At 50.7% G+C, this 12,648-nt stretch overlaps 1 protein-coding gene across 7 annotated transcripts in view; it reads right to left on the reverse strand.

Annotated features, from left to right (window-relative positions):
* Positions 1-12,648, reverse strand: part of Prdm16 (PR/SET domain 16) — a 319,454-nt gene that overhangs the window by 207,664 nt on the left and 99,142 nt on the right. For all 7 annotated transcript variants that reach the window (XM_029476240.1, XM_029476238.1, XM_029476237.1 and 4 more), the window contains exon 2: positions 3,321-3,670. In XM_029476240.1, the coding sequence (XP_029332100.1) occupies positions 3,321-3,670 (350 nt within the window). The remainder of the gene's footprint in view (positions 1-3,320; positions 3,671-12,648) is intronic.

Below are 12,648 nucleotides of genomic sequence, written 5' to 3' on the forward strand. Positions count from 1 at the left end.
CAAGTGACACCACAAACGATAGCTCTGACCCTCCTTCTCAACTGGCCACCCGAGGACCACTGGGTCATTCCTCCTGCTTGTAGGCCCCCCCCCAAGGACCAGAGCTCTGGAGTGCAGCCTGCCACAGACTGGTGCACCCCACTCCTGGGCCAATCCTCAGGGAAGCCAAACGGAACGGGCCCTCCTTGGCTTTCATCTGTCATCTTGGCTCCAATGTCACTGCTTGCTCTCTTGTAGCAAACGAGTACCACGTTAATGATCACAGAATTCAATTACTCTGATTCACAGAACTTAATTATGAGGGTGAGGCTGAATTATGCATGTAATCTGGGGCCATTCTGAGATTACACCTAGGCATGGCACAGACCGCCCTGAGCCTGACTGAGGTCCCCAGTCTTCAACATGCTTGCACATTAACAGTTTCTGGTAGCCTCTCTCTCTCTGCACTCACAGAGGTAACAGAGTGGCTGGTGGGCCAGGCCACCTGGTGTAAGTGGCTGGGGTGGTTAACAGAAGGCCTCTTTCTCAGGACTGACTATGGAGAGATCTGGGCCCTGGGTCCTGTTTTTGTTTTTCTTTTCCTGAACCAGGATCAGGAGATAAAGCACGTAGGCTAAGTTAGGAAAAGCTAGGAGGGCCACCAGAACTCACTGGCTTTGCTGAGCTACCTTCATACTTTGAGGGAGACAAAGAAACAGCATATGGTCTGTGAAAACAAAAAGTATAGTTCACATATGGAAAAATTATCCTAAAGCTATAAGGAGAGAAGAGGTCTCAGTGCTGCCCCCAAGCCCAGGCGACTCAGCTTATAGAGCTCAACGAACCCACTGCTGACTGAATCCTTGACTCCTAGAACTGAGAGCACCCACCTGCCTCCTCTTTTCTCCCTGGACAGTAGTGGCTTCCATTACAGTTCTGCCAGTGGCTTTAATAATTCAACCCCAAGAACACAACAACTAGCTGATCGGCCAGACGCTACAGAAGGACACAGTGCCCAGACAGGAGTCACAGAAACAGGTGAGGAGGTAGCTCAGGTGAGCCTAGAACTCTGTTTCCGGGCATTGGCCTGGGGGCAGCTATCACTAAGCACCCTTTCGAAAGGCAGAGGTCAGGTCACCACCACAGGACAAAACTCTCTGCAGAAACAGAGACACACATGTACACAATGCACTCACACCACATGCATAAGCGCACACCATACACACACACACACGCACACGTGCCCTTACACACACATGTACACACACTGTACACACCACACACACAAGCACATGCACACACACACACACCCTACCTCTCACTCTTAAGCAACTACCCAGAGTGTAAATAGTACTGCGAAAGTCAACAACAGGCCCTGAGGAGTGATAGCGACAGCCTGTACCAGGCCTGGCACCCAGGGAACCACTATGATATGGGGCACTTCTCTAAAAACCAAAATCAAACAGAAACCTGTATCAGCGGCAGAGCAGACAAGAACAAAGTCACTTCAAGGTCATCCAAAGAACTACCTGTTACCTGTAAGGTTTGTTTATCCTCCAAGCATCTGAAAGCTAGCCTACTGATTAAATAATGAAGATCTTTAAGTGCCTTAAACAAACACCCTCCAACTGCCTCTCTGGCGCAGCAGTGGATTGGGGAGTGACTCCCCCTCACCACCCCTCCCCCAGTAAAGCCAAATCAACTGAGCCCAAGGTATTCAGATACCATGCTGTTTAAAAACACTCCTTGGGCCACAGAGCACAGTATGGGCCTGCTGCAGGGATGGGATTCTAGACCCCTCCTCTCCTGCTCATACTCAGATCAGAAACCCAGCACCCTGGACGATGAACCCAACAAGAAAGTCCCTGTGACTCCAGACACCTCACTCCACCTGCTTTCTGAGACACGTGGAGGTCCAGGCATTCAACCTCAGGCATGTAGGACATATGAACAGCATGTGAATGGGATCTAGGTACCCCGGCAGGTGCATCAACTCCCTTGGATCTCCTTGGATCTCCATGCAACCTACCCCCACTCAAAAGGCTTTACACATGACAGGACCAAGGGAAATCCTCGGTACTTGGTGGCATGTCCAGAGTTTCTCTGCAAGAGGACACTATGCTCCGGAGAACATTTCCTCAGAGTCTCTGGGCAGCTGTGGAGCCTGGGTGTGCAAAGCCTGGGGGCTGTAAAATAGCCAGGGAGAGAACGCCAGGCCTTAAGCCGTTCTGGCTCTACAAAGAAAACCTACAAATCTGCTTAAACACTTTCCCAAGGTTGTCAAGAGGCTGGGAGAGGCAGAAAGACCAGCGGTAGACCCCTGTCCCACCTGACACCCACCCTCAGCCCTACTGCAGGAGAGCAGGCTCTCTCCCTCCCCTGGACCATTTGCCCTTCCTGGCATTGACCTCCTTGCAGGCACTCATGGAGGTTGTGAAACACCAAAAGGAATCTGGGTTCACATTCCTGCTTTCCACCCAGGCAGGCTCCCTGCCAAAACTACCACTGGAAACCAGCCCTGTAGGCCGCAGGAAGGCCGGGGCCTACAGGAAAACGTGCTTTTTGTGGCACTCTTAGTTCCCACGAGGCCACCTTGACAAGCCCCCTTAAAGCAGGGGTCAGTCAGTGTGCCTCATGGCCGGAGTGGACACTTCTGAAAGCTTCTGGTTCAAGGCTCACACTCGCTCTCCTAACAAACGCACAATCCTCTTCAAACCCTCTGCCCGGGTTAACACACATGAACTCCAACCCCGCCAAGGTCCGTGGAGATATGGATAAGGATGTTTAAGTAGGCAAGTCTTCTGATCACAGATCTGAGGATGAGGTCCCCTCATGGTCCATTAGGAGACTTGTCAAACCATGGTAAGGCTTATGCGGGATACATAGCCGCCAGGCCCGCTGTGCAAGCTGCCTCAGCCTGATGGAGATGGACTAGAGCGCTCAGCATTCTTTTAGAGCCACTTCTTCAGAAGCATGTTTAGCTGCTCCTTTTAGAACATTCAGCTATCCCACAGTGAGGTTGGGTTAGCACCTCCATCCAGCAGGAGGCACAAGATGTTTTAAAACATGAGCTCATAAAAGACACATTTCCGGGAAGAGGGTGCCGCAGCCGTCGGGGCTGACGGGCATCCGAGGGGATTGCAATGTTTTCTGAGTCACGTCATGCGAGCTGCTGGATAAAATAACCCTGGGAAATGTGACATTCGAACGCTCTCTCTCGCTCTCTCTTTCTCCAACAGACCAAGCCTCCTGCCTGGGGCAGTGGCTGCACCAGCTTTATAAATAGATTGAACACAAGATAAATGGCTACGATCAATCATGCTCAGACTGGGCACACTCACCTCCCATCCAAAGTCGGCCTCCTTCAGTGCGGCCCGGGGCGTCACCACGTAGGGGCCAAACCTCTCCCCGATTTCCATCTTCCGCTTGGCCCAGATCCCCAGGCCAGCTCCTGGTATGGAGGACTCTCGTAGCTCGAAGTCTGGTGGGATTGGAATGTCTTCAGGAATGTAGACAGGAGCCTCATAGGGCGAGCCCTCCTTGGGAGTGAAGTCCTCGCTGGTAGGGAAGGGGGACGGTGGCCCCATGGGGATGGGGGACAGGATGCCGTCCTCGGTCTCCTCCTCGGCACTCTGGCCGGCCAGCAGGTCCGGGTCAGGTTCATACATATTATTTACAACGTCACCGTCACCTAAAGAGATAAGGTAGCATCAGCCTCTGCAGCAGGGACTCCCCAGGGATGTGGCCCTTGTAGAACCAAAGGGCCCAGAAGCCCCGGCAGACATCCAGCTGCTACCCCTTGCATAACAGATGCCACCTCTGCAATATCCTATACCTGGCAGCGGGCATGCAGTGCCAGCACCTCCCCAGGGAGGAGATCCCACCAGGCTCCTTGAGGGACCAACATGCTACAGGCAGTACAGCCCTCACTAGCTCACTGTTTGCAAATGTGTGAGAGGTGGGAGTTTCATCCGCAGCCACCTGAGGGTGTGCTGCTGCCCAGCTCCGCTACAGAGAAGCAGAGGCAAAGCTGAGGCAGAGGAGTCAAGGCTGTAGTGGGGACAGTGAAATATTTGCTACCAAATAACTCCAGCACTTGTCTGTAGCCTCCCTTAGAGGTTGGTGAACCGGGATGGTTTTGAGAAAATTCAGAATTTGGGTTCATGTGAGATTTGCTTAAAAATGGCCACCCCAGCACAAGGCTACTCTAGACACTGCACTGGGCTGGCCAGGTCCTGTACAGGGTTTTTGTACATTCCTGGTGACCTCAAGGCAGGTCAGGGATAGCCGAGGTCGTGGGCATGGTGCTTGAGCTGCAGGACACAGGACTGAGCAAAAGGAAGAGGCCCCCAGCTTATCTGTGGGGGATGGGCTTCGCTCTAGGGGCCATCATGACCAAAGGCTGACATCAAGATGAATATAACAGAGGAGCCTTGGCACAGGAAGGCTGTGATGGTATTGGGCAGGAAGGGTCTAAGAGGGCAAAGAAGAGATCAGTCAGAAAGGGAATCGGGAGTTCCTGGCATCCACCCCACGGCACCGCAAACCCAGTGAAACCAAGAAGGACTCGACAGAGCCAGAAGGCCAGACCAGCTCAAGGCCCCAGCGATACGAATAAGCAAATGCCCGGATTATGTTCTGTCCACACCAGGGTCTATGCACTAGAAGCAAGAAGCCTACTTTGTTGCAACGGAGACAGACGTCAGAAGCATACGCATGGCCCAGAAGGCTTGGGGCCTTGTCCTGTAGCTATTCTGAAATACACAGCACATTACTATGAACCATCCTGCTACACCTCCATCCATTTTTCCTCTCTAGCTGTAACTCTGTCCCGACTGACCAGCGTCTTCCCTTTCTCTGCCCCTCCTCCACGGCGGTGCCATCCCAGTCATCCTGACTTGGACATTCCCTGATGCCTACGCCATGTACACACCATAAACATCACACCGTAGCCTGTAAATTCTGACTCATCCCCCTATGTAAATATCACTATTCCCATAAAGGCTCGCTCATTTTTCCAGTATGTGCATAGTTGGAAACACCGCTGTGTCTTGTCACTACATATGATCGCGATTCGCCTGCTAAGACTTTAAAAGTATATTCTGTAAGATGGAAGGCCAACGTCATGCTTCTTCAAAGCATCCAAAAGAGGCAGATCTGTAAAGGTTATGAGGGGCTGGGAGATGGCCGCTAATAGGAGCCTTTCTCCTGTGGGTGGTGAGAGTGTTCCAGAATTAGACAGAGGTAGAGGTTGGTTGCACAACGCAGGAAAGTGTGCTAAGAACCACTGAATTGCGTGCTTTAGAATGGACACTTTCTGTACGGAGAACCTGACCTTAGGCAGTGCAGAAAGCCAGAGGGGTTGGGGGAGGCTCACAGAATGGCTCCTAGCTGAGCGTGCTGACCCCTGATCCAAATCTCCCAGGTCAGTTCTGTCCTACCACTGGTCTGTTGACCTGTGGAAGTCACCCAGGAGCCATGTCCCATGCCTGTCCCTGCTCCTTGACGTTGGCTGGTGAAACAGAAGCCTCCAGGGAGACAAGAACTTTTCAAGTGCGAGGGGAAAAAATGATTTCAGATTCCCCACGTTGGCTGCAAACAAACTGACTGAGGAAGTAACAAAATGTTTTCTTTCAAAAGAAACTGATGTCTCCGGGGAGGGGGGGAGAAATCGTGCCGATAACACTTATTTAATTTAGCGGCATTCACAGAAGTAATGACTATGTTTTAAGTGGGCAACGGTTCCTTTTTAATTGGCTGGTGGGATCCTTTCAGGGACTCAGCAACACGAAGGCAGCGCAGCTCCCTCCGCCCAAAGCCTGGTGGTGTTTAGCTTTGAAAGAACACCCCCATAAACCTTTCCATTGCCTGTGTGAGGCAGAAAGGTAAATTAGAAAGGGGGGTAATTAACAAGCCACCTTATTATTCGGAACTCATAACTGCACAGAGCTCACAAACAAAGTCGTGCTGGAAGCCCATGTTCCCCCCGTGAAGTGTTCCTTAACTCTTTCGGGGCGCTGATGCCATCTGCCCTTCAGAGTGGCTAGGAAGCAGAGGAGGACATCGGGAGCTCTGACAGGTCCAAGGAGGGCAATGTCCCTGTGAGGTGTATTGGCACCTCAGGGCTACTTCGTTTTCTTTCTTTCGTTTTTTTTTTTTTCTTTTCTTTTCTTTTCAGTTTGAGTTCAACTTCCTCAAACCCCTCACCTACTCACAGAAACCATCAACTTTAAGACTGGCCCTAACTGGAGGCCCAGCAAACAGCTGGAGAGAAAGCAGTGTTTCCTGTCGATTAGAGGATTAGAGGTAGGCCTGTGCCCCGGCCCAGCCTCCTGTGCCCAGGTGGTCATGAGGTTAAGTGACAGCTTCCTTCTTTCCATTCTGCTGTCCTCTCCCCTGCGCTGGGGGGAGAGCTCTGTTCATGGGTGGGCACTGAGGGTCCAGGAGGCCTAATGAGTGTGCACAGAGCACATTTTGAGGGAGGAGCATATTTCCTGAGGCCCTGAAGAGCCAGTCCCCTGCTCTGAATTTTGGAGTCCTGGAGGAGCTAGGCATGAGTCACTCAGTTTGGGAGTGGGGGGCAGGGAGTGGGGAATCTTATGTTCAACGTAGAGACCAGCTTTTCTTTCTCATGAGCTCCAGGTAAGATATCCTCAGAGGTGACAGCCCTTCCCTCTGCCCAGGGTAGACAGGCATACTCCCAGAGTGTGTCTGTAATGGCAGATCCATTTTCCAGACCATGTTCTCGGCCAGGTAGAAGAGCAGTGCCCAAGACCATGAGCCCCTTGTGATTGTGACTGGGAGATGGTGTCATTGATTGGTTGGAAGGCCTACAGTCTTTGTTTGGACCTTGCAATGGCTTCAGGCTGGGGATTCTTGGCTGGAGCTATCATTCATAAAATGTTAAACATGGAGGGGAGGGTACAGGGAGCAGCATTGGCTAGCCCTGGAGGCAAGTGGTTCTAAGCCACTACCTCTGCTCTTCATCCTAGAAGCTCCTGCTGGATGCCCTGGGCTCCAGCTGAGCCTGTTCCTAGTGAACTCCATACCAAGTCCCTCTAAGCATAATGCCAGCCAATGTTCCAATGACCATCATGACTCTATGGTGGGCATCAGACCTCAACTCCTCCCCAGAAGCAGGGACGCATCACTGGCTGGGAACCCACCATGACCTCACACTCCACTCAGCTTTGGATTCCACCCAACTGGGTTTTAGGGTTTTAGTGTTGGGTCTCTTCTGACCTCACATGAGGAGGCTTTCTGTCCCCTCACTGAGAACACAAGCCATGTGTCTTCAGAAACTCCACTGAAGAACAACCATGGATGGGAAACCAAGGCCTAGAAAAACCAGGGAGGGGGTGGTGGTGGGGGGAGGCAGAGAGAGACAGACAGAGAGATGGGTAGAGAGATAGACAGACAGATACAGAGAGACAGAAGCAGAGGCAGAGAGAGAAACAGATGGAGATAGAAACAAAGACAGGGAGACAGACACAGGGGGAGACAGAAACAGAGACAAAGAGACAGAAACAGAAAAGTAGAGACAGACAGAGACAAAGACAGAGAGACAGAGACAGAGAGACAGCATACAGTGCGCTCACATGCTAAACTCTGGGACAGTTTGTTAAACAATAGTGTCAACCAGCAGCAGAGGGCCTGTCATGGTATCCCCCAGGCTGGGGCTCTGCATCAGACATGCCAGTAACATCTGTAAAGGGTGGTCACTGCCTGTCCTGCCACCAACAGGCAGATTTAAACCTTAGTCAGTGGCCAGAGGGAGCCTGAGGAACTTTCTCAGTTGATGGATCTTTTGCTACAGTTCTTGTTTTATTTGTTTTATTGTGAGGTCGAGTTTAAAGGAGAAGTCATCTTGCTTGAAGGCTTGGAGTAGGCAGTGTGAAAGTCACACAGGGCAATGGAAGTGCTTCTGTCCATCAATCAGGCAATCAGGGCAGTGTGTGTGTGTGTGTGTGTGTGTGTGTGTGTGTGTGTGTGTGTGTGTATGTGTGTGTGTGTATGTGTGTGTGTGAGTGTGTGCGCCCATCAATCAGGCAATCAGGGCAGAGTGTGTGTGTGTGTGTATACAGAAGTGTGGGCACATGAGAGCTTTGTGTAAGCATGTGTATATGTGAGCACAGGTAATGGTGGGGAACCCTAAACACAGGACCTTGCGGCCTACACAGATCGGCCCTCTACAAGTTTATTGCCTTTTGCCTAGAGGGTCCTGAAGGAAAAGGGGGACATGGAAGGATGCCGGAAGCCCCAACCACATGCTCAGCAAGCAGTAGGTGGAGGCTCTGAGAGGTCCCTGGGGCACCCTGATAGGGCCTGGATGGTGCTATGGGTGATCTTCACTGCTGGGAGGTGAGACCTCCCCTAAAGGCAACTAGAGGCCTTCGCTGGCACTTCCCTCAGGAGGATCAGGCCAGACTCTTCAACTCATTGTTATCTCAGGATACTTCCAAATGGCTACAGGAATATTCTGACTTCATTTTGCACCCCCAAACCATGGCATAAGGTCATACATAGGTCATAGGTCACAAGCCCATGCCAGCTATGCCCATAGAGGAAGACACCATGCTGACAGTGTTAAGTCTACCCTTAAGAGTGAAGAAGTCAGGCCGGGTATTTGCTCAGCTCAGCAATGACAAGGCAGATATCTCCTGGAAATGAAGGAAGCAGAGATGAGGGTCAGGACCAAAGGATAGAGCCTTCTAGAGAGGACACAGCCTCAGATCTGTGGTGTCCAGGACAGGTCCTAAGCAGGTGCAACACTACTTATTGGACGTGCGGAGTATTTGGGTCAGGACAAGGTAGCCAGTCATGATCTGCATCTTGACTGTGGCAGAGACACAGGCCAAGCCTGGGGCGCAGATCAGTATACATGGCACGTGTTAAGAATGAGTCCCTAGGCATTGTCTACATCAATAACCTGTGCTCAAGGATGGAATGAGGTACCCCGAAAGAACTCTAAGGTTGGCGGAAGCAGTCTGGATGACCTGTGTTCTTGGTTTTAGAAAAACTCAAGGCCATATTGTAGAGGGCAGATGGAAAGCCACGGGCTAAGAGCCCTGCACCACCACACATTTCCACTAATTTTTTTTTTCACACACATGCAAAAGAAACTGTTGGCACCAGGAGGGTCTACACAACAAGAATGATTTTCAAAAATGGGTATGGGTAAGCAGCAGCTGGGGTTCTGGCCCCTGGTTCCTTCTAGGTCCCTGTGGCAACTAACTCATCATTAACTCAGTATTGCTCAGAACCAGGAAATAGCAATACCAGATCAGCCCATAATCTTACTTCTCTCTAAGGAAATCAGACCAAGCAAGATGGGGTAGAAAGGTGCCCAAGTGCATAACTCTGTGAGTAGATATGTGTGTGTAGTGGTTTGAATGAGAATAGCCCCCATTGGCTCATATATTTGAATGCTTGGTCTAGAGCTTGTGGAACTGTTTTGAGAAGGACTAAGGAGGAGGTATGTCACTGGGGGATGGGATTTGGATTTTTAAAAGCCCATGCCAGGCCCAGTCTCTGGCTCTCTACTTCTAACTTCCAGATCAGGATGTAAGCTCTCAGCTACTGCTCTAGAACCATGCCTACTTCCCCACTGATATGCTCCCCCCCCCATAATGGCCACAAGACACAGAAAGACAGAGAGACACTCATACACATACAAACACACACATGCAGACACACAGAGAAATACACACACACAAGACACAGAAAGAGAGAGAGACACTCATACGCATACAAACACACACATGCAGAGAGAAACACACACAGCTACACACACAGGCACACACAGAGAGAGAAATACACACACACAAGACACAGAGAGACAGAGACACTCATACACATACAAACACACACATGCAGAGAGAAACACACACAGCTACACACACAGGCACACACACACAGAGAAATACACACACACAAGACACAGAGAGACAGAGACACTCATACACATACAAACACACACATGCAGAGAGAAACACACACAGGCACACGCACACAGAGAAACACACACACATAAGACACAGAGAGACAGAGAGACACTCATATACACACACAGGCACAGAGAGAAACACACAGATACATGCACTCAGGCACACACACACACACATGCACATAAACACACAGGTATGCAAATGTGTGCACACATACACACACAGGAGTACATACACATACACACACAGGAGTACACACACACACACACACACACGAAGAAGAATCCCTGAGCCTATTCAGAAGCACAGACTGAACAGTGAGTGACCTTTGGTACAAACTGAAAACTTGGGGTTTTCTTTTCTTGCTCAGTCACATTCACCCCCATCCTGTAAGTTTAGAAACCGAAGCAGCTAAAGAGGGACGGTGCCTTGAGATGCGTCCTACAGGCCAGATGAAGTAAGGACTGAGGGGCACCCAGCAATTTGCCCTGTCTCTACTCTATGACAATTCCTCTGGCCACTGTCCCAAAGCCAGAGGGTCAGCAACCCACTGTCCTCATCTGATTGGATGGTGACTCTGAATGGCCACTACTGTCTTTCCCAGAAGGGAGAGAGAAGAAGGGAGGGGCAAGACCCTTGCATGGACAAGCTGCTCCAGAGGGTACTTGGGTGGGTGGCATAGGCCTGTTCTGCTTGTGGATGTGGAAAGGGACAGCCTTTCCTGGTGAGGTCATGCAGGCTGGCTGCAGCCCTACTCAATACTCCATAGCCATTATAACCACCCTTGAGGTCCAGGGGCCCCAGAAAGAAAGAGTTCCTGATAGCCTTCACAGAATGGAGGCCCTCAGGAGTCCCTGTCCCAGACTCTGCCCACTGCTGTAGGGCATGGAGGGCACTGCCCTCATGGTCATTCTCAGAGGACTTGAATAGCTCATGTGACAGTGGCCCTTAGACCTGGCCAGCTCTTTGGAGCTCTGACGTTCCTACTGTATAGCTGAGGTCAGACCACATACTCTGAGTCCACAGAGGGGTGTGTGGTTGGCCAGACCCAGCCTGTTGGATTCCTAGCAGCTCTGGGCCACCCAATCTCTCCCCAGGAGCCCATCCTTCTAAGCTCAGGGCTAGCTCTGCACAAGCTGACTGACCCAGACATATAAGGCACAGTCAGGAGTATTGTGCACCACTGATCAGTGCATGTTCTTTCCCCGGGGGAGTTACAGCTGCACTTGTCAGAAAGCCACAAGGCTTCTGGTAGCTCATCACCCTGTTTGGCAGAACAGCAGACCCAAGTCTGAAGGATCTTTTTCAAGCTTTCTGGGGTTCAGAGGCCCAGTACAGATTTGAAGGGTCAAAAGGAGTCTACTCAGAATTACCCAGAACTGACCTGAGAACAAAGGAAAAGCCATCCCATGCCCTGAAGAAAAGAAAGCCTGCCTGAGACAAGGTACACCCCAACTGTCTCAGAAACCACCCAGGCCTCCTCACTCATTGCCCCCTCAACAATGTGGGCAGGGAGAAGATTCACACCCCTTTCCACAGAATGATGAGCTATAGGTTCAGTGAAACCCAACCCTGGCTATGCCTTGTATTTTTTTTTAAAGAAAATATGGTGGTGGCCAGGTGCCACATGCACCATTTCTTGCAGAGGATCAGCCACTTGGCAAGGCAGCAACGATCTGAAGCTGCCATCCTGCAAGCCAGCATCAAGGACTCCTGGCATGCTTGCTCTTGAATAAAATAGCATGACCAACCACAGGGTACCCCACCCCAAAGGTATCTCAAGTTAGCTTAAGTAGAACTTAACACCCACTAATCAATTCAGCTTGACTTATGGAATATATGTGGCCACAGAAGTGAGGACATACTTCAGGATGAACAACAGTCAGTCATTAAGGTTTTGAGGAAACAGTCCCCAGCTGGCCACATGACATCAAACTCCGGAGGTTGTTGAGATGATCCAAAGGAGTCTTACGATATGCTGTCACTCCCTGGTTCTGTCTGCTCCTGTCAGGCCTGCTGGATACTGCTAGCTTTAATTTCGGCTCACTATCTGAAGAGTCGTTTACTAATTGAGCCCATGGCATATGTGGCTGTTTACTGCACTTTATCTAATTCTCCCAGAGCCCACAAGACAGACAGCATTGTTACATCAATGACATGAAGCCTAGAGAGTGGTGGTATACTTACCATGTTTAGATGTTGCTAGCTGAGGAACTACACAGTACTCATTCTAAGGTAGCCACACTTTATCCACATTTACAGTGAGAAGCTATTCACAAGAGGCATTTACTGAGGGCCTAACCATGGGGACAGACTGGATGAATGAATGTGTGGGTGAGTGAATGGATAGGTGGAGATGAGCAGATAGGTGGATGAATGAGTGTATGGGTGTGGGTGGGTGAGGATGGGTGCTTAATGAATGCTAGATGGTTGGGTGAGTGGATGACTGGATGGGTGGATGGGTGAATGGGTAGATGGGTGGGTGGATGAGGGGGTAAATGAATGTTAAATGTTTGAGTAGTGGGTGGGTGGATGAGGGGATAGATGTACGGGTGAGTGGAGGGGTGGGTAAATGGATGGATGGACAGATGGATAGATGGGTAGATGAATGGATGGGTGGATGGATCGATGGATGGATGGGTGGGTGGATGGATGGATGGATGGGTGGATGGATGGATGGATGGAGGGATGGGTGGATGGGTGGATGGAGGAGCATCCTCAT

The sequence above is a fragment of the Mus caroli genome, chromosome 4 (assembly GCF_900094665.2).
Source record: "Mus caroli chromosome 4, CAROLI_EIJ_v1.1, whole genome shotgun sequence".
In the NCBI taxonomy this organism is placed as follows: Eukaryota; Metazoa; Chordata; class Mammalia; order Rodentia; family Muridae; genus Mus; species Mus caroli.